This window comes from Crinia signifera, chromosome 3 (assembly GCF_055691185.1).
Source record: "Crinia signifera chromosome 3, ASM5569118v1, whole genome shotgun sequence".
In the NCBI taxonomy this organism is placed as follows: Eukaryota; Metazoa; Chordata; class Amphibia; order Anura; family Myobatrachidae; genus Crinia; species Crinia signifera.
This window is the reverse complement of record NC_139219.1, coordinates 55439710-55462229: the sequence shown is the minus strand read 5'-3', so window position 1 is coordinate 55462229 and position 22520 is coordinate 55439710. Positions and strand designations below refer to the sequence as shown.

General features: G+C 44.4%; 1 protein-coding gene across 3 annotated transcripts in view; it reads left to right on the top strand.

The window, feature by feature from the left end:
* Positions 1-22520, top strand: part of MACROD2 (mono-ADP ribosylhydrolase 2) — a 1799128-nt gene that overhangs the window by 500037 nt on the left and 1276571 nt on the right. For all 3 annotated transcript variants that reach the window (XM_083175826.1, XM_083175824.1, XM_083175825.1), the window contains exon 4: positions 6930-6959. In XM_083175826.1, coding sequence (XP_083031952.1) covers positions 6930-6959 — 30 coding nt within the window. The remainder of the gene's footprint in view (positions 1-6929; positions 6960-22520) is intronic.

Sequence of the window (22520 nt, the reverse complement as noted above, 5' to 3'; positions counted from 1 at the left end):
ATAATCCGTTATCCAAAATTCTCCTGGTCCCGAGCATTTTGGATACGGGATACTCAACCTGTATTAATATTTATTCGCAGTCGTAGGGCGGGATGTTATAGCATTCACGTTCAGTGCAGGATGCTGGATGAACATGGACATTTTTTTTGAAGTGGCAATCATTTACAAGGCAAAACCATTGATTGCCCTGCTATAAACTTCTGCATCGGGCTGGCAACCCACATCACTAATGTTAAAGGAGCAGCTTCTGACAGATTCATGGGTAACAAGGTGCCTGCTGCTTCTCCTCTATGGCATTCTGTGTGGTACGCTTTGTATTAGATGCCCTCTAACCAGGGCCGGACTGGCCATCTGGCACTTCTGGCAAGTGCCGATGGCCTGGTGGGGCGATTTCTCCCAATCCGCCTTCCAATCAGTGCACAGAGAGAGCCGTTGGACTCACGGCGGATCCGGCGGCTCTCTCAGTGCGCCGCTGAGGTCCAGGAGAGGGGGGACGACATCACACGGTGCTATTCCCCTGCAAGCCGGGAAATGCCAGGCCCGATTCGGCGGCCCAGTCCGAAGCTGCCTCTAACTATTAGGGCCATCAGCCACCACCAAGGGTTGAACAATAACAGCACCATCTGTGTATAGGATACATATCTGTATCTTGCATTGGGTACAAGTACATTCAGATAGCTGATTTATGGCGTTCCCTAATCTAACAACACAAACAGAAAACTAAATAGTGCATTAATTATGCAGCCAACAAACTCCCCCACCGTTAAGTGCTTACAATATATCCCTATACGGCATGCCACCCCCGTATTAATTCGAATGTACCACTAAGAACCAGCAAGATCTTGCATGTGACCTGCAGCAGCATCAGTCATCTTTCAGGGCCATAATAATGTTTTATAACCATTTTCTGCTCAGTACTTTCAGACAGACACATATCTAAGATTTAAATGGTTGTAGCAATAATGCTGAAGAATTATGTCATCAAGTGGTGTAATGTACAAACATTGCATTGTGGTTCAATGTCCTCGAACCAATGACGCATCCTTCTGTAGTGGTTCTTGAGATATTGAAGACACTTTGTGTGTTCTGGCATATAGAAGTCACATACCTGAATGTATTAGTAGAACTGTTGTCATTTGTGCAAAAAAAGAGGCAAAAGTCCTTGAGTTCAGTCTCTTTGTTCTCTTGTTGGAGAGAAAAAATAATAAATACTTAAATATAAAAAAAAAAATACATACTATAAATAATTGATAAATACTGTAGCACTGGAATAATCTCTGAATGAAGTACTCCAATAATGAACTGTAGCATTATTTAGCTGAAAATTAACATCATTTGAAATAATAGGAGCAACGACCGATGACCACTGATCGCCCAATGTTGTCTAGGTATATTTTTTTGGTTCACCCAGATCTAAGTTGTCCTTAACTCCAAAATTCTGAAAAATTTCAGATGTCACAGGCAAAATGTAATGAATTGTCATTTATTACTGTAGGCCTTAAAATTTCACATATAAATTTGGCATTTACTTGCTTGTATTGGTAAAGAACTGGCGCTTCCTTATTTCTCAGCGGGCATGGTGATATGGGGCTATATAACATGATTTTCATAGCTTGTCTCCATTACTGTAGCTTACACTTTACTGAGATGGAATTAGTTAATTCTTTCTGTAGTTAAGGCTTTGGCTGTAGATAAACTTTTCAATCCAATCCTAGTAGGCTGGGTGCTCCTCCCTGCTCTCATTTGCCCAAATTAGAGATTTCTCTTGAGGGCAGATGTTTTACATGGGGGTGTACGCAGTTATACCCCTTTCACATCGGCCACCCGGCAATTACCCAGCATTTTGAGTGCCGGGTAATTTTGCGGGTGTAGTATCACCCTAATTCACACTAGAAGTAAATTACCAGGTTAAAACGTTCCAACCCGGGAATTTGCTAAAAACACAAGTTTTTTTGGTGTGAAAGGGTCAACCCAGGTCACCGACCCGAAATTTAAGACCCGGGTTGACCCTTTCACATCAAAGAAGTGAAATTTGCCGGGTTGCAAAACTTTAACCTTGTAATTTGTAGAGATGAGCGGGTCCGGATCTCCGGGTTCCGACAGATCCGAATATCGCGATCCGAGCCGGCTCGGGAGTTCCCGCCTAAATTCCGGACCGAAAATGAGGCAAAACGTCATCATCGCGCTGTCGGATTCTCGCGGGATCTGGATTCTATATAAGACGCACGCGCGCCCCGCCATCTTTACTCCAGCATAGGAGAGGGAAGAGGGTGGTTGTGCTCTGTGCTGTGTGCTGTGCTATATGCTATAATAATAATAATAGGTACTTGTTTCCTATCTGGGCGCCCACGATTTTAATCGCGGGCATCGGGGGTAAAATCGTGGCCATCGCGGGCATCGCGGCCGATAAAAAATCGGGTGCGATGGGCCAGACGCGATGCCCGCGATTTTCCCATAGAGAACAATGTTAAATGCCTCAATTTACCCGCGATGACCGCGATTTACCATAGGAAACAATGTTAAATGGATCAATTTCCCCAAATTATCATAGGGAACAATGGGAAATGTGGCAAAAACACCCCTGAACATAAAAATGTCCCCCCAAAAGTAGTTGACGCCACCCCGCCATCAACGTGAACCCGAAGCGTGGCGAGCGCAGCGAGCCCGCGAGGGGCGTCGGTACGCGTCCTCCGACCTTTTCATGCCCTACTATCCACTAGGGCGTGGAGTGAGAATAGAATAGTGTGGCGAGCGCAGCGAGCCACCGAGCCCGAAGCGTAGCGAGCCCCGCGAGGGGACGCGGATACCTTCACAGGTAAACGCGTCCCTTCGCGGGCTTGACACCTGGGAAGCCCGCGAGGGGACGCGTATAACTGTGAAGGTATCCGCGTCCCCTCGCGGGGCGCGCTGCGCTCGCCACGCTTCGGGCTCGGTGGCTCGCTGCGCTCGCCACACTATTCTATTCTCACTCACTCCTAGTGGATAGTAGGGCATGAAAAGGTCGGAGGACGCGTACCGCCGCCCCTCGCGGGCTCGCTGCGCTCGCCACGCTTCGGGTTCACGTTGATGGCGGGGTGGCGTCAACTACTTTTGGGGGGACATTTTTATGTTCAGGGGTGTTTTTGCCACATTTCCCATTGTTCCCTATGATAATTTGGGGAAATTGATCCATTTAACATTGTTTCCTATGGTAAATCGCGGTGATCGCGGGTAAATTGAGGCATTTAACATTGTTCTCTATGGGAAAATCGCGGGCATCGCGTCGGTCGCATCGCATGTCATTATAATGACATGCGATGTACCCGCGATGCCCGCGATGCCCGCGATGGGCGCCCAGATAGGAAACAAGTACCTAATAATATATTATTTTGCTGCTGCTCACTCGATTAGGGTCTGCAGGGGCTGCTGTACACAAGTCCAGTGTACAGGGGCTGCAGTGGCCAGTGTACAAGGGGCTGTGTCCAGTGTGACAGGGCTTGTGTCCAGTGTACAGGGTTTGTGTCCAGTGTACAGGGGTTGTGTCCAGTGTACAGGGGCTGTGTCCAGTGTACAGGGGTTGTGTCCAGTGTACACGAGCTGTGCACAGGAGATGTGTCCAGTGTCCAGTGTACAGGGGCTGTGTACAGGGCCTGTGTCCAGTGTGACAGGGCCTGTGTCCAGTGTGACAGGAGCTGTGTCGAGTGTACAGGGGTGTTGTGTCCAGTGTACTGGGGCTGTGTCCAGGGGTTGTGTCCAGTGTACAGGAGCTGTGTCCAGTGTCCAGGGGCAGTGTCCAGTGTGACGGCTGTGTCCAGTGTACAGGAGCTGTGTCCCGGGGCGGTGTCCAGAGGCTGTGTCCATTGTCCAGGGGCTGTTTCCAGGGTAACGGGCTGTGTCCATTGTCCAGGGGCTGTGTCCTGGGTGACGGGCTGTGTCCAGTGTCCAGGGGCAAGGTCCAGGGGCAGTGTCCAGTGTGACGGCTGTATCCAGGGGCGGTGTCCAGTGTGAAGGCTGTGTCCAGTGTACAGGAGTTGTGTCCAGAGGCTATGTCAATTGTCCAGGGGCTGTGTCCAGTGTGACGGCTGTGTCCAGTGGACAGGAGCTGTGTCCATTGTCCAGGGGCTGTGTCCAGGGTGACGGGCTGTGTCCAGTGTCCAATGGGCTGTGTCCAGTGTGACAGGCTGTGTCCAGTGTAAAGTAAGAAAAATAAATAAAAGTAAAAAAAAAAAAATTTTGGAGGATGATGGAGGAGGAAATAGTGGGAGATCAGCAACCTGATAGAAGTGCTGAAGCTGCTACCACCAGTCATGACAAGGCCGATACCTCTTTGTATTTTTTGCTCTTTGGAGCATTTCTCTTTTTTTGGGATAGTTTATTAAACTGCCACCCTGTCTGCACCTGCAGTGCCGCTGTGCTTCCAAGATGTGCCAGGTTGGAAGTGTAAGGTCCACATGTATGTGATGCCCACTGCTGTCGCTTAGCTTAGTCATCCAGCTACCTCGGTATACCCTTTTGGCCTAACTACAGTAAATGAAAACAATTTTGTAAGCTGTGAAGTGATCAAAATTGACTAGAAATGAGTGGAAACTAATGTTATTGAGGTTAATAATACTTTGGGGCTAAAACAGGCCCAAATTCTGTTATTTTAGCCATTTTTAGCATTTTTTCATAAAAATCCAGATCCAAAACCAAAACCCACAAGGGTGCTTTTGCCAAAACCAACCCAGATCCAAAACACGAAGGGAGATCCAGATCCAAAACCAAAACCCGAAAAAGTGGCCGCCGCACATCTCTAGTAATTTGCTAGCCTTTTGGTGTGACTTGGGGTATTCGTAAGCCCCAAAGGTATATTATAAGCTTTTGCTATCAAAGTACAAAAACTCTTTACAATATCGGCATCTTATTGGATTTGTTTTTCCTTCTGCTACTGAGAAGTTATCCATATTGTCTAGCCGGTAACAGAATACATGGTAGACCATGTCTAGGTCGATAGTCACAAGGTCAACCACTAATGGTCAACAGTGACCAGGTCTACACCTTCAAATGGTCGACACAAGTTTATGGTCGACTTGAATTAGATCAACATGATTTTTCACACTCACAAAAAATTGTGACATTTGGTAGGTATGCCAGAATATCACATTTAATTATTTTAATAGGGCAAAAATACCTTTTTAGGTTGAGTAAAGGCGCCCTTACTCTACAGCACCTCCCCCCCTTGATATATCACATGCGGTCCTTTTGCATGCAATACATCCCATGTGATCCCAGCCAAGCCTGATCGGCTCAGAAGCAAGCCAAGAGATTGCTTTTACAGGCGGTGCGACCGGCAAGCTCCGGTGCAATGTGCATGGAACCGCGATGCACATCCGACCTGCAACTTGGGCTCTTCTTCTTCGATTGATCGCAGCAATCACAGGAAAATTACCCAAATTGCAGGTGAATTGCCTAGTGTATGGGGGCCTTTACTGAGATCAGCCTAGGAGTTATTGTTCTCCCTAGATCTTAAGTTGAAAGTGTTTTTCCTTTCCGTGTCATACTTAATTAATCCTATTTTCTGCCTTATACTACTAGTTTTTCCTATCTCATTCCAAACTAAATGTCTTCAAAGAACACATAGGGTTGGTATTTAGATAATGTGAGACTTTGTTCAAAAAGACACTGGCCCTTATTCTGATTGACGCGTACTTTTCCGCATACTTTCGGATCGCGTCTTTACGGCGTCTGCGCATGCGTGGAGAACGCAACGCGCATGTGCCACGCCTTGACTCCGTACCTGTTCGGGCAAATCCCGTACAAAACTGTTCACCGCAATCAGTCGGGAAATATGGGCGTATTATGGGCGTCATGCGGAATGACACATGGGCGTAGTTTCAAAGTGGGAAAAACTGGGAGGAAACATGGGCGGACACGGGGGAGTACACTTATGTTGGGGGGCGTACATTTGGATAGCACTCCGAATGCACGCGACCAAAACCGATAGAAATGTGCGGTGTCCAAAAGGCTACTATTGCTTTGCGGACACCACTCGTTCCTGCGGTAGGCGAACGGACCGCCGAATGACTACAAGCATTAACACCTGAACCCAATAGAATCGACTCCTTTACTCATTACTCACTAATAGGACGCTTGTCAGTGCTTTAATTGAAACCATTGCTGCTTCAATTGCTGTAAGGGTTAATGTGTGCAATGCATGTGTTAGGCATGCTTGTAAGGATATATTGGCATCTAATTGATTCCAATTCCAAATATGCATTTTTGTATGAGGATAGGTAATTGAATAAGTGGGTCATGTGATGTATTGCAGAATAGACATAATAGTGGGTTTTTTGGCGTAAATACACCGCTTACGTGCGGTAGCACCGCTTGGCTCCCGTTCGGATGCGGTATTCCCGTGCATACTCTGTAATACCGTGCAGAATCGGAGTGTTTCTCCCGCACACGCATGGTTTGTATGTCGTCCGTAAACACGCCCTGTTCTTAAAGAGTGAGTCCGTCCGAATGCGGAGGACACGTGGGCGTTTCTACGGACGATGGCCGCACGCGGCAGAACACCGTGGCGTGCGGGCCGCACCGTAAGAATTCGGGAATATCCGCACCGATCAGAATAAGGGCCACTGTGCTGTGAAAATGTTGAATCTTGACAGCAATTTAATTAAATACTTTAAGCTTCATAATAAGACGGGTGACATGGAACTGTTGATGCCTAGGCTGTGAAAATAATTTAGGTATGGTAAAAAAAAAATATATATATATAATTATATATCTAGTGGGTAACTGTTGCAGAACACTGACAGCCTCGCTGCTTCACATGTGTATGACACTGAGATGCACCATCCTTCTAATGATTAAATACAATTACAGTTGGATGGTCACCTATTTCTTCTACTGCATATTGAAGCATAGTAGCTTAATCCAATTATTCTAACATGTATTTTTCTTATTTCTAGCAAACGCAAGTCTTCTCGGAGGTGGGGGAGGTAAGTCCATTTTAGTTAATTCTTATAGATATTTAGTAATTACAGAAGCTCTGAAAATTATATTTTATTTCCTGTATTTATGCATCACTTATAAAGATATCATCAAGAATGTATTTGTAGCTACAGTATATAATTGGTAGTCACATATAACATAATAAAACTAAAAAGCATCGATATGTACTAAAATACTGTGTAGTACAGATATGCCAGTCTTCATTTTACACGGAACTATTCACAGGTGTGACTGGTTTGCTGTGAATAGTGTTCCCGTATAAATGTGTACATGCGAATATTCGCAACCACGATCCATAGGAAATGCACTGTGCCAGGACGGGTACGGTAATTCACACCTCAGTGCATGTAGTCACTGCCACAGTTCACATACAGTATGTATCCTGTATTTACTAAGCTTTCACTATCTGGACATTTAGCCCTTATATTTACAAGACCCTCTAGGAGAATCCAGGGGTGTGGAAACCAGGTGGGAGGTTGACGTTTTCATGTGTCAACATTTTGGCTGTCAACCTTATGTCAATGTCAAACGTATGACTATCAACCTTTGAGCTGTCTACCTGGACATTGTCTGTAAGCTATAGCACGACCCTGCACAGCTGCAATGGGACACGTAAGTGGAAAAAAAGATCACTACTAATTCCTGATTGGGGTTCATGTTTGTACACAAATGCACAGCTGTGTATATTTAGGTTACGGAATTGCAAATTATCCCGCAAGAAAGAGAAACACCCACCAAGTCATCCTACAGTGCTCTATACTCCTACGCAGCACCAATGACATAATGAGCATTCCGACTCCCAGGGGAGTGCTAAGGCTGCACAGACTGGACATGGCAGGCACAAATGTGTCACAAACCGCAGTGACACTTCATGGTTCTGATTGATGCTACTGGTCCACCAAGGTCACAGCCGGGAACACAATAAACTCCAGTGCTGACACTATGTATTTGTATGTACATGATCAGAGCCGATGGCATATACATGCCTCAAGAAATGATCATGACCAGTGGCGGCTCCAGAAGGGGTGCTTCAGCACAGTTCAAAATTCAAATAGGGGAGCCACACCCACTGCCACCAACTGCCATTCCATCACTGGCAGTTGGTGTTTCTCCTTTTTCTGAATTTTGAACTGTAGTGCAGCCCCACCTCTAGAGACACCACTGGGCATGACACGCCTGCATCTTTACTGCCACTCCCCATTACCTCCCAAAAGTTATCTATCAGTCAAATCACTGCAATAAAAATCTCAGTGCAAACACGATCGCAGTGGCACTTAGGCACGTGCGCAGTCCGATTGCAGCACATGGGCAGTCTGCCGATAATCGCTCCATTGCATGAACATCGGGATTGTGTACAAACATGAAGTAAGCCCAGTGACTTATTGAAGTCCTTGTCCCAAGGATTTAAAGTAAGACTTTTCAAGAAATAATCTTTATTGATGGGGAAACAATGATAAGGATTCTTAATATTTGGGTGCACATAAAATATACTAGCACCCTTAGAGAGAACTCAGTCATTGGTTGAAATGTTTTACTCCTACGCTAATGCTTGGTTTATGTTTTAAATTAATTAAATGTCTTACATGTGTCCAGGACTGGTTCTAGACCATGCGAAGCTCAGGCACAATTGTCCTTTGGCCACAATGTCTGAACTTTTACTCACTTATATAACAGGCCTCATCTAACCTTGTACCTTACCCTAACACTATATATTATATACATTTAAAATGTGTGCCTTTATAGAGGGGGCATTGCAGTTCCCAGTGGACTACTGGCATGTCTGTGAAATCAGGTACAATGACCTCCTGCCAGGCTGAGCAGCTTTCAGGTCTTAAACAAATAGTCACCAAGTGACTCCTCCACAGACTAGGCAACCATATCAGTGTATGTTAACCTTGAGGGAGGCACGCCAAATGCAGAAGCGGATATGTGACACTCCTATCTCTAACAGCACTTCTCCCAGAATGCCGGGCATGACATCACGCTTGGCCTTCTAGAAACAGTAAAAAGGGGCTCATATGGATATTGCGCCAGGCAAGTGCCGTCAAGACTAGGTGGCCCCATCGGTATGACTGCAGCCATGTCCGCAGGGAAATATGGCCGAGCTTTGGTCTAATTGGCTGTAATCATCCCTGCCTATTATTAAGGAGTCCTTTAGACTCACATGCTCCAGGGTAGGAATTTACATTGGAAGCCCACCATCAAATAATGCCTCTTCTTCCGCCATCAAAATTTTCGATGCAATGGTACCTAACCATCACACCAAGATAATTCAATAGAAAAAAAACAATTAATTTGATTCGCACATGTGAAAAACCCAGTTTGAACATGGGTAAAACCTCAGCAGCTTGGCCATCTGCGGATGGGACTGGGGGCAGGACCCAATGATAGCATAGAATGTTTACCATTCAATAACGGCAAACATCGGAATGCCGTCATCGAATGGTAAACCCACTACCTTCACATAAAAACATTGATGGTTGAGAACCATTGCCATATAATACCCATCCCTACTGCTGGGAGAGTCCCCGTCCACTACGGGGGTCATGAGGACAAGGATGACATCATCAGGTCATGCAGGATTGTGAGAGGATACAAATTGTGTGGAGTATTCCCCACCCCACACGTTTGACCCTCAGACTTCCATTCCAAAATCTTCAAAGAGCAGGCTAGTATGAGGCTAATGTATTATTGGCATTGAGAACGACTGAATCTTTTTACGTGAACTCAATTAGCCTTTTCTTGTTTCTAGACTCAGAGTCCTTATTACAGTTGTATTTCTTTTACATTGATACCTCTAAGTATTCCTCTGCTCCTTACATAAACTACTTGCATAGCTTCCCAGCACAACCTATCTCTTTGTTGTCATGTAAATTTTGGTGCACTAGTGTTGGGGTCATCGGTGCTCTTAAGGTAACAATTTAAGGAACTGAAATGGTCTGTGACACTTGGCAGGATTTAAATTGCTTTTTGCGTGTTTTTCAGGCAGGTCACCAGTCTTTAAACCTCTCCATGCACTGATCCATTACAATATTCCATTTCCTAGTTATTTCAAGCGACAGAACATTCAAGAATACCGTATATATTCTTTCCCTGTGCACTGCGCAAATCGTAATGCTTTAGGGTTATCTGCAGCTGTGGAACATTATAAACAAAGTCCCATCTTCAATTCTTTAATGATTGTTGGTAATTTTACTTTGCTAATTAACCATACCTCCCAACCTGGTTTTCGCGGGACAGTCCCGGTTCTTTTGGGACTGTCCTTCATCCCACCTGCGGCCGGCAGTGTACTTCACTGTGTGGGGGGTGGCAGTTTGTAGTACCCCGTCATATGTTGCTGTGCCTAGCAGAGCAGTGGGGAATAGATGCAGTGAGCATGTGCACAGGGTCTGTTCCCAGAGACAGAGGGGCTGGGGGCCTGGCCAGCAGCTCACAGAGCGCCGGGCGTTTCCCAGTAGCGTCAAACACGGAAGCATAGCTTCGCGATTGCGATCATTCCCATGAAGCAAAGGACCATGCACAACAGGGCAGTGGGTATTGTAGGGTAGACAAGAACTAGGTCAACAGTGTCTTAGTTGACCCCAAAGGTGAACATGCACAAAGTTGACATGAGAAAAAGGTCAACACAAGCAAGAAGTTGACACAGAAATGGTCAATACATAGGTTTTTCACATTTTTATGGTGTACATTTGTACATTGGAGCACATGGATCCCAAATTAGTGTACAGGTTGAGTATCCCGTATCCAAAATGCTCGGGACCAGGAGGATTTTGGATAACGGATTATTCCGTATTTTGGAATATTTTAATATTTCAATGATGTATTTTGAAGTATCTTGCATTTATGCTGTATAAACACATAAAATACACACAAATATATTTTATTACCACATAAAATACACACAAATATATTTTATTTGTTCAAAAAACAAGGTTTCAAAACATGAAACAAAATTTGTGTACTATCTCAGATATTGAATTTGAATGCCAAGCAATCATTTTCTTGCACATATATAGTGCCAGTTACATATCATGTCACCAGTAATGCTGTTACAAACGTCCCCAGTGAGTTTTTAGCAAAAAAAAAAAAAAATGTCACTTTCTGGAATGTATGGTTTTCGGAATAATTTGGATAACGGATACTCGGATACGGGATACTCAACCTGTACCACATCCCCATCCAGGTGCCTCCCACCATTATCTCTGCCCCTGTAGGCCATGCCCCCAGCCACTTTTGGGTAAATTAACCAAGATGAGAAGATGGGATGTTGCCCATAGCAACCATTCAGATTCTATTATCGTCTAGAAGGTGCTAAATAAATAAGAATAGTATGATTGGTTGATATGGGCAACATCCCATTTTTAATAGAACTTCCATCTTAGTAAATGTCCCCCTCTATCTCCCATGAAAATTGGGACAGTTGGGAGGTATGGTTTATGGGTGGGATTATCTGCTAGGACGCACACAAATCTTGCCATGGCGGTTGTTTGGGGCCAGCTCAGATAACGTTGAAAGGGAGCTTGGTGGGGCCGGGGAGGAGTCTTCAGCCGAAGTCTAATGAGGCACATGGGAACTTTTTGCCACCCGTTGGTTATTTTGGCTTTAGTGGGTTGTTTTCTACAAGTGAGGGTTTAGTTTGCGGTGGCATTTGAATTGTCTCATGAATAAAGTAAAGACGATCACGTATATTTAACTCCCTTTTTATAAAAGATTAATGGTGATGGAGCATTAACAATCGGGAGATTGGCCAATGAAATAGAAGCTCATAACGATTGGCCAGTGCGACCAGGTGAATAGATTGCTTGACGTGTCCTTAAGTGTTTTTGGTCATCCGCTATTTTGGTAGGAATCAGAATCCTGCCAATGGCGTGTTCCTGCTAAGGTATTTTTATTTAACTAAGCAATAATTAACTTCATTTTTATTTACAGTCTCTTGTTGTTGTGTTTTTATCCCGCCCTATGCAAATGTTAGATCAACTGCTGAGATACAGGAGCAATAAGTGGAAGCACTCTGTGCTCCCGGTTCTACGAAAACCGCAATTATAATTGTTCGCTTTGACCTGAATAGATCCAGACATTTTATAACAGTTGCCGATGCCAATTATTGAGGCTGCACATCTGTTTGTTGGTTTGGCGTCTGCCGTCCAAAGTGTTATTGTGGAACTGAGAGGAGCTTGCACACTGATGGTTCGTTTTAAATAATAGACACTGTTTGTTGTCCAACTGTTCATAATTACTGTGTTGACGCTGCTGGGCTATGTGGGTTTATACTGGCTTGTTCTAATGCAACTAATTAGTACATTCAGAAAATCAAAACTGCTGCAACATATTTGTGAAATATTCTCCACCATCCAGTGAGGGTGTACATAAAACAGAAGTAACCTATTTAACTTTTCCCGCTTGTAACTTACTAAGAGAAGTTTCATTTTTAGATTGACAATGAGGTACTAACAGCACTGTCTCAAATACTGTGCATAGTTTATTTATGCGGTATGAAAGTACCAATTATTACCAAAGTTTTTTTTTGTTCTGTCAAAATAAATAAAAACAAAGAGAAACAAAATATGAATAAACAATAATTACAGAGACCTGCAAGCTATGTTTTTACTTTGATAAGAACTGTCTACTTATTTCTACTTGTTTGGATGAATGTATTTTATGTGTGTTTTGCATATAACTGTCTTTTTGTGCTTGTGACAGTAGAGGCACTGTACGCTGGGCTCCAGCTGTCAAAGGGGCACCAAGAAAGAAAGACAAAGGGGACTGCTGAACTAGGACAGATTTCTCTACACTGATTTTCTGTAGTCATTGCTTAACTGCTGTCAGGGCCGGTGCAAGGCACCGGAGCGCCCCAGGCGAGCCAGGGGGGTAGCGGTGGTGGTGGTACCTGTGTTAAAAACCTTCGGCGCCGGCATCCCTGCAGTGCTGGAGCGGGCAGGGGTGTCCGTGCCGCGGGGGTACCTGCGGCGCTGTCATTGTGTATAAAGCTGGCGGCGGCCAGCGGGGTCCCTGCAGTGAATAGAAAATAACTAGCGATATGTGTGCGGCGGCGCGGGAAGCGCTAGTTATTTTCTATTCACTGCAGGGACCCCGCCGGACACCGCCAGCTTTATACACAATGACAGCGCCGCAGGTACCCCCACGGCACGGACTCCCCTGCCCGCTCCAGCACTGCAGGGACGCCGGCGCCAAAGGTTTTTTTACACAGTTCGCTAACCCTCCATCATCATACTGGGGGTGAGGGGCGAACTGCCGCCCTTCAGGTGCCGGCGCCCTAGGCAAATGCCTAGAGCTGCCTAGTGGTGGCGCCGGCCCTGACTGCTGTTCAAGTTAGCAAACACCCTTTGCAGCCCCCTTGAGCTTAAGTGTCTACAGTATATAGGGCCTGATTCAGATCCAATCGGTACCGCATTCGCATGCAGTACCGATGTTGTGCGTCTGCGCATGCGCAGGCAGGTATCTGCGCATGTGCAGGCGTATAGCTGTCGTGGGGGGGGGGGGGGGTGGGCGGAGATGGTGGTGGGGGGCGCCGGGCTGCCCCATTACCATATGGGAACGCCCAGCGTTCCATGGGCGTTCTCATGGTAATGAGGCAGTGATGCGGGTGTGGAGGCGGGTTGCTGACATCACCGGATGTCAGCTGCCCAGCCATATCCACGCCAGCGTGCACGCAAATATACACAACTGAAAAGTCACTTATATATGCGTGCACGCTAAACATCAAAGATGTGGGTGGTTACCTGAGCCATGCAAATGGATGTTTATGCAAAACATCCATTCGCAGCTGTTCGGGCGAAGCCGCACTTTGAGGGGGAGGCAAGGGGGGCGGTCATTCACCAGGCGGGGTTTGGTGGACTCGCAAGGCTGCGAATTCAACCTGAATATCCCCCATAGTGTAGTACAGCTCTGCTGTTGTGCCTTCTATGAAGAATGAAAGGGGAGCAGAAGTTGTTTAAGAAAATGCACTAATTATTAAAATAATACTTTTTGGGCTTTATTTTATCAGCCTTGAGAGAGATAATATTGTGAGAGTTATGCTGGGTACACACGCAGAATGATTTGGCTTCAAACCCGTAAATTTTGATGCAATTTTGACCGATCTGTATGTAAATTGGGCATGTTTTAGATCCGATTCCGATCCGATCTGCGTCCCCGCTGGTTGTTGTGGAGATCCTACCTGCTGCAGTCAGGACTAGTAAAAGCTCCATTCAACTGGGTACAGATCGTGATTGGATCTTATGCAGATCGTGTACAGATCGTGTGCTTCAACCATTGTACAATCGTCTCACGGTCATGATCGTTCTGGTGTGTACCATATATTAATGTACCAACCAATCCTTTCCTAACTGTTATTTTTCAAATATGGGGGCAGATGTATTAAGCTTTAACAAGAGATAAATCCAAAGGTGATAAGGAGAGATAAACGTCCAGCCAATCACCTGGTAACTGTCATGTTACAGTCTGTGTTTGAAAAAAGTCAGTAAGGAGCAGATTGGCTGGACGTTTATCTCTCCTTATTACCCTTGCATTTATCTCTTGTTAAGGCTTAATACATCTGCCCCACGGCGTGTTAAATGTAATGCAGAATTTAACTGGCTGGTACTTTATCTCTCAAACTTTTATCTCTCTCCAAGCTTTGATAAAATGCCCCCATGGGGCTCTATTATAATTTCAAGCCAGCACCCAAATATATAGATTCCTTCTCATCACAGTTAGCTTCCATAAGGAATCTTTATTCTCCCAGATGTACAGTACCATTGACAAGTCACTGGAAGGTCAGCACATGTGCAAGCTGGAGCTCACCCTGAACTGTGGCCTGGGGACCACCGGTGGAGTGCCAGGTATTGCCCATAGCCTGTGCGCTCTCTGCTCCCCGCTCGCAGCTTTCTGCTCCAGTCCTCACTGCTGTCTTCCGGAAAGGGTGCCCCACGCTTCCGGTATCAGCAGCCCTGTCGATAAACGGATGTCCCAAGCCTTGCTAGGACCCGTGTTCCACCCTGGTTAGGGCCTCAGTACGAGCCCAGTGTAAATGGACATGGGTTGACCCCTATTACACCACCGCTGACCCGGGTCCACGAAGCAAAATCCCTGGTTTTTGCGTTGGTGTAAAAGGGGTATAATAGGCCTGGTTGACTTGTACTTATGTAGCACTAAGCCACCTTCTATGAAAAGAGCAAAACAGGGTAAAAAATATATATATATATCCTGTGATATATGGCTGAATCAGTAACACTGAAATATACACAACAATTAAATATTTTAGTATTTAATTAATATATCATGTTATACAATAAGTAGATGGCCAGATTAAATATATCAAACATAAAAAGGCAACAAAATAATAATATAATTAATAGTAGAAGATGAACCTCTATTCTCCAATGTATAGTAGGGCCAACTTATTTTCCCAATAGGATGGTATATTATGTCCAGATATCCATAATCAGTCAGTGGTATGGGGCCTACACATGGGGATATTTTGCTGAGCGATTTGAGCGATGCTAGATTGCTCAGCACACAGCGCTGCACAGCGCTGTGTGCTGACTGATCAGTCAGGGCCAGTGTTCTCCAGTGACACTGGCTCTGATCGGCGATCTAACTAGATTTATCCAGCATGCTGGATATTAATCGCCGGGCGATGGCGGCAGACGGGGCCACGCATTCCTATCGCTATGGCCCCTACACACAGAGCTACGGTCCAGTGAGATTGCTTAGAAAATGCCATGAAATAGCCCCGTGTGTGGGCCCCAATATAACGCAAATCTGTTAATTCTTGTAGGTAGCATTTCTGTTAATTGGTACCATTATAAGCTCACAAATGATAGTTTCCAAATATGAAAGCTGTATGCTGAATACGGAGTTCATTTGTAATGTGAAGTCCCGGGAATGACTTGCTTCCATTCAATCTCGGGAATTCACATTACAATTGAACTCCGTATTCAGCATACAGCTTTCATATTTGGAAACTATCATTTGTGAGCTTATAATGGAACCAATTAACAGAAATGCTACCTACAAAAAGTAAGGTTTGCGTTATATCAACCACCGATTGTGGGTATTTAGACATAATAAAAGGTATCATCCCATCGGGACATTATACTGGCCCTTCGGTACATTGGAAAAATAGAGGCTCCTCTTTTACTATCAATTTTATTATGATATTTATTTGCCTATTTATATATTTTATACTATTGATTCTATGGCATTATATGTTTTTCATGGGTAACCACCTACTTATTGTATAACATAATATATTAATTCAATGCTAAATGATTATGTAATTGTTGTGTATATGTCAGTGTTATTGATTAAGCCATATATCAAATAACCTTTTTTATTATTATTATCCAAATACTAAGAAGCGCACAGTACCTTGCCTTGCTCTTTTCCTTCATGTCTGACACATCAGGCTCCTGAGAATATGGGCCCCTTTAGAGCCACAAATTATTGTGTGGACACAAACACACTAGGGGTGTGCAGCTGGAACATACAGCTTCATGTTGAAAACCGATGTAGAAAATATACTGAGCCACCTTCTGCCTACTTCCTCAAAGAACAGTAGTACTTGCCATTGACAAGAGATATGTCTACCGCCATTCGCAGTGAAAGGCAGTGGTCAACACAGAAAATGGTCAACACCACTATTTAAAGGTTTTTTGGGTGTTATTTGGAAAGGATGAAAGGTTTTCATTTAAAAAAAAAAAAAAGCCTCAAACACAGACTTGTGTTGACCATATGAGGGTCATGACTACCATTTGAACCTCATGACCTTTTGTAATGGTCAAACCTTTATACAGTATGTTGACTTAATGACCATGTTGAACATATAGGGGTTGACCTACTAATTAGGGTCGACTCACTTGTACTAAACTGGGTACTGCTTTAGTTCTCTAAACTAATGACCGATGTATCTGCATATTGCCATTTATAAGCCACTGTTACTACACACACACAGTGAACAGATTGTTAAGTTTGCCATTCTCTGCATGCTCCCAGTATGTTGCAGTAGAACAGATCACAGGCTCAGCAATTGTTCTAAGGCAGAGGTTCCCAAACTTTTTTGAATCACGCCACCCTAGAGCATCAAAATATTTTGAAGGCACCCCTAGGCCAAATGCTTCTTATCGAGAAATTCAGAAAAAAAAATATTAAATTAAGTGCATTGTGTTTATATGTCACAGTTATCTGGTCGGGGACAGGATTTGCTTCTGTTTGTCCACATATATTATGATTGGCAGCCACAAGCACTGGTTTTGCCTGGTACATTGACCATAAATAATATGAATTGATCCTGGTCCACCAACCCAAGGCACCCCTGCAAGTGTCCTGAGGCACCCCAGGGTGCCTAGGCACACAGTTTGGGAACCACTGTTCTGAGGCCTTGATGTCCGTAACATCTTAGGGGGATGGTATCACATTACAGTATATAGTTTTCTTTTGTGATGCCTCTGAGGAAATGATTTTGTGTGGTGATATTTGTATACGATTACAGATGCAGTCAATATCTTTCTATAATTAATTGAGAGCTCAGCGTTATGGAAGTCAGCTTTAGATAATCTCTTCCATATGGTCTTTTGGAACATGTCTAGTTATATACAAGCAATATTGGAATTAAATTTTTGAAAACTCTGGGATTACAGATGATCATCTAGTCAGAATGTAATGCTGATTAGACTGCAGCCAATCTGCTTCAAAAGACTTCACCAATGTTACAGTATGCATGTTTGTTATGCAATAAAAAAAAAATTTAAATAAAGTTTTTTTTTCTCTTGATAACAAAACAGAGATGTGTTAACGTGGCCATACACTATTGTGAGGTATTGCATGCTAGCCTTGCATGCAGAGGTGGATCTATTATTGGTGCAGCAGGTGCAATGCACCTTGGCCCCTGAGGACTAATGGGCCCACTGCTGCCCATGTCGCCCTCTTCCTGTTACTCTCTGTTTTTCACAGTCACACTCTGCCTTCCCCAGTCACCCTGTGCCTCACCTTGTCATTCACTGCCATGTTGAATATTGTGGAATTGAGTTGTGGTGGAGGAGGGGGGCCCAAATTATATTTATGCACGTGGGCCCACAACCCACAAGTTCCACCACTGCTCGCATGGGATACCCAAGCAGCTCACCGGCAGATCGATTGCATGCAGTATTTTGCGATAAATCCTTGCCGCATCAGTGACAATCATTGGATACTAAGTCCAGGGTGGGAGTCATTAATAAGTAACCTGTGATTTTACACTTTTCATTCGATTTATCAGCCTAATGCGCCAAAATCGTGTAATCGTATTAGTGTAAGGCCACTTTAAGAGAAGACCGGAAAAAGACAAGCTAGTGGACAGTTTTAAGAGGAGAAAATGAAATAAGAATTTGAAAGATTAGGGGTACGTTAGTAGTTAGTAAGATGAGGGTGGGAAAGGGACAGAAAGGAAACTATGGTATAATAGCAAAAACCTACGGTACTTGTTTCCTAGAAGGGCGCCCATCGCGGGCATCGCATGTACATCGCATGCCATTATAATGGCATGCGATGCGACCGATGCGATGGCCGCGATTTTACATAGGGAACAATGTTAAATGGCCCAATTGACCCGATTTTACATAGGGAACAATGTTATTTGGCCCACAGACCCCAAATGGCCACCCTGAAGTGTGACACAGATACGGTGTCCATGTCGCTGTGTCAACATTCAAGACAAAAAAAGTGAAAAAAAAAACATGTTGACCTGTTGACTGTCGACCTTCTCCATGTCGAACTAATGCTTGTGTCGACCTAATGACCCTGTCGACCTAAGACCATGTCAACCTAATGCCAATGGTGGACCCAGTGCATGTCTATCTTCCTGTGGTTGACCCTATGACCCATAACCCAATGATCTTTATCCTATTACAAGCCACATATCAAGAAGATGAATTGGGCCTCAGCCATTAAGTGCGGATCTCTTCTGTCATATATTAATGTGTGTACGTTATATCGCTTTATATAAGCAGCAGTCGGTGCTATTTATGTACATTCTAAACAATAATCCATTTACACTTTAACATATCTTACTGAATTGTAGAATGCAGGTAGGTAACACTACACGGAGACGTTCCAATGTGACTTGCAAATGGCAAAACACCTTTTTTAGAGTGAAGCCATTAGATATTTTTTTATTGAACCGCTCCATCCTTTTCCTTGTCAATTCACACGGGATGAACATCTGTCGAGTTTGATCATTTTCATAAAAAAGGCATCATCGCTCATATAAAATGCAGCTCTAAAAATAAAAGCGCACTTTAGTGTTAGCTACAAGCGCCTCTGTGACTGCACGTCTTTGGCACAGTCCCAATTAATGACTGCTTATTTTGATCTAGACCTTCGGAAATCCTGATTAAACGCAAACTGTCTCTTTTGCCTGCATCTAAGATGGGAATGTTTACTCTGAGAACGTCGTTTGGTGTGTCGCGCAAACACCATCTGAGCAGCATATGTCCCAAAAACTATTTGAGATAATTGGAACAAGCGAGATATAATATTGCATTTATGTAATGGGCTTTTCTGTATTGGGGTTGCATGATTAAATTCATTTGACCGTCGTAATTATTAATGGCTGTAATGAGACATGCAATTAAAACTTCCCCAGTAAACAATTAGTCTAAGTATTTAAAATGTGTGGGGCCTATCAATAAAATACAGTCTCTTATCTTTTTTTTGCTTGTCATGCAATGAAAAATGTGTCTTCTTCAAGACACAGCAGCCAAGCAATTATCCGCTACAGGTTGAGTATCCCTTATCCGAAATGCTCGGGACCACGAGCATTCCGGATAAGGGAATATTCCGGTTTTTGGAATATTTTTTTTTAGCCATACTAACCTGTCCCCGATGGTCCCTCGGCGTCCATGGAGTCCTCCGGCGTCCACGGCAGGCCACCAGCACCGTCTCCGGCGTCTCCAGCGGTCCCAGGAGTGCTTTGCGCAAGTTCCCAGGCGCGCCGGTGACGTCACCGGCGCGCGCGCGCACTTGCGCAAAGCACTCCTGGGACCGCTGGAGACGCCGGAGGGGATGCTGAAGGCCTGCTATGGACGCCGGAGGACTTGGTAAGTATTAAAAGAGGGTATGGGGGGGGGGGGGAACAAAAAAAAATTAGAATTATTCCAAAAAAACACGGTTTTTGGAATAATTCGGATACGGGATGCCCGGATACGGGATACCCGACCTGTATTAGCAAAGGTATTGCTATATGTAGACATATACATGCAGGCATCTCCTGGGTGTTAGCAAATATCAGGGCAGAGATTATGGGGCATATTCAACACATTTTTTTTTATTTGAATTTATATAACAAATGTGAACGACGTCGTCATTTTCAGCGGATATTTTGCATATCTCTCCCAGAGATGTTGGCACTCAAAAGGTTAAGGTCCGGTCACAGGGGAAGTAATAGAGATAGATTTGTGCAGGGATCTGAGATTCCAAGGTGCCAACACCTTCGCCCTCTTCCAAATGTCTGATGTGCCCTGGCTCCTGGAATTCCTCCTTTACATGCACTGCGACTGGTAGATATAGGGGAAAATAGTATTATGGTGCTGATTATACTACATCCCAGTTGGAGATGCAACCCTCTCTGTAAATATCCCCACCAATCAGCAGCAACAGGTCATTTACAGAGCATTGTTGAGACCGCTTCAGATCAGTTATATGTGAGTTGGGCATATAATGTGTGGCATATAATGTGCTTTGGGGGCACTGTGGAGAATAATATATGAAATTGGGGGTACTATGCGGCATGTCAGTTGGCATTCCGGTGGCCAAGATGCCAGTGGTCAGAAGACGGAATTCTAAACGTTAAGTATGCCCTGGGGTGATTAAGGCCTGCACAAACTATACGACTTTTCCCTGAAGGAAGAAGTTGAATGTGATGTCCCTTAAACCGCCGGGAGCTTCCAAGGCAGCAGGATCACATAAGATATATCGTATACAGTTCTTTTGCATATGATATTTCATATGCAATCCCATTCCCCACTGCCGGAAGGCTGTCCGAGTTGGAGGAAGGATATGCAGCAAGTCCGATCTCTGACTCCTATCCGAGGCGCAGAAGAATGCGCATCTGATCGGATGTCAAAGACTTGCGATTTGGCCACTTTTCACCTGATTTCTCAGCCCGTTCCTTGGGAATCGGGCGAAAAGTCGCCAAATCGCTCTAGTGTATTTCTAGCTATCTTCCTAGTGAAATTTTGGTAGATGACCCATGTGCACTAGAGGAGTCTTTTCTTCAATGTCTGGGGTCTCAGTAATGTATACTGGGTACGGACATACAATTACTGATATTGGGTGGTCTGTGGTGTGGCAGTCATCATTAGTATCAAGTTACTGACATACAGGGGCTAATATTGGGTGGTCTTCTGAGGATGATGTGCTGGAGTAAAATAACTGCGCTCCTGGTTGACTGATCAGAAAGTGGGTGTTCTCGGAGCTATTGAAAAAAAGTTAATTCCTGTCTGAGACCAGGTTCCTGATGTCTCTCACACCCCTTTCACTCCAGAAGCTCTTGACCAGGGTCGGAGTCCCGGGATTTAAGACCCGTGTTGACCCTTTCACACCACAAAACCCATGTTTTTCAGCAAATTCCCAGGTTGAAAAGCTTTAACCTGGGAATTTGCTTCTGGTGTAAATTGGGGTCAGCCTTCATTCTGGCAAAATGAATCCGGTACTCAAAAATACTGGGTAATTGCTGGGTGGCCGGTGTGAAAGGGATATTATTCAATATGCCTCTCCCATGCATAGAGTGATCATGAGGTGCCAGCTCTGCATGGAGGACAGTGGCGCTACAGTAGCACATGGGTACTTGGGCAGGACCAGTCTCCACACAAATGGATCATTGCCTGACCAACTTGGGAAATACCCTAAAAACATGGTTATCTTAAGGCTTGGTTTGTGGTTATTTGAACACCTGACAAACTCTTATCCTGACACTGTAGATAGGACATGGTTTAGCAGCCACTGCTAGACATGTATTCAATGTAAATTTTTGAACAATAGATATTCTCCTGATGAGTTCACTAATTAAGTTTTGTGTCATCCAGGCTGGTGTCTGCTGGGAGGTTGTACACAATTATATCTCCTGTGTAATCTCAAGTTCAGAAGCCATTCTGTCAATGGCCGGTTTAGATATGATTGTTTTATACAACAATAGTATTTATGTTAAGTTACCCATTAAATGCTGCAAATGGGAGAGTTATTTGACGAGAGGAAGATAAAAGAGCTTCCTTATTTGCTCCAAATGGACATTTTGCAAATGAGTAAGAAATCTGGTATTCCCTGGGGTTCCCAAGACCATGAGTGTGATTCATAGGTTTTCATTAGCTACGGCTGTGCTATAAGTATGCTAGGATCGCATACGATACATCGTTTGTTTCTTTTATCTACAGCTGTGCTAAAAGGACTGCATATGGGGCTTCTTCAGACCTGCTCACTGGGATGCCAATTTCCACCTCCCACCCCCCTTGTGCACAGCTGCGAACGCTTTTGCAGCATTGAGTGCACACAGGAGGAAAATTATTCACCATCTA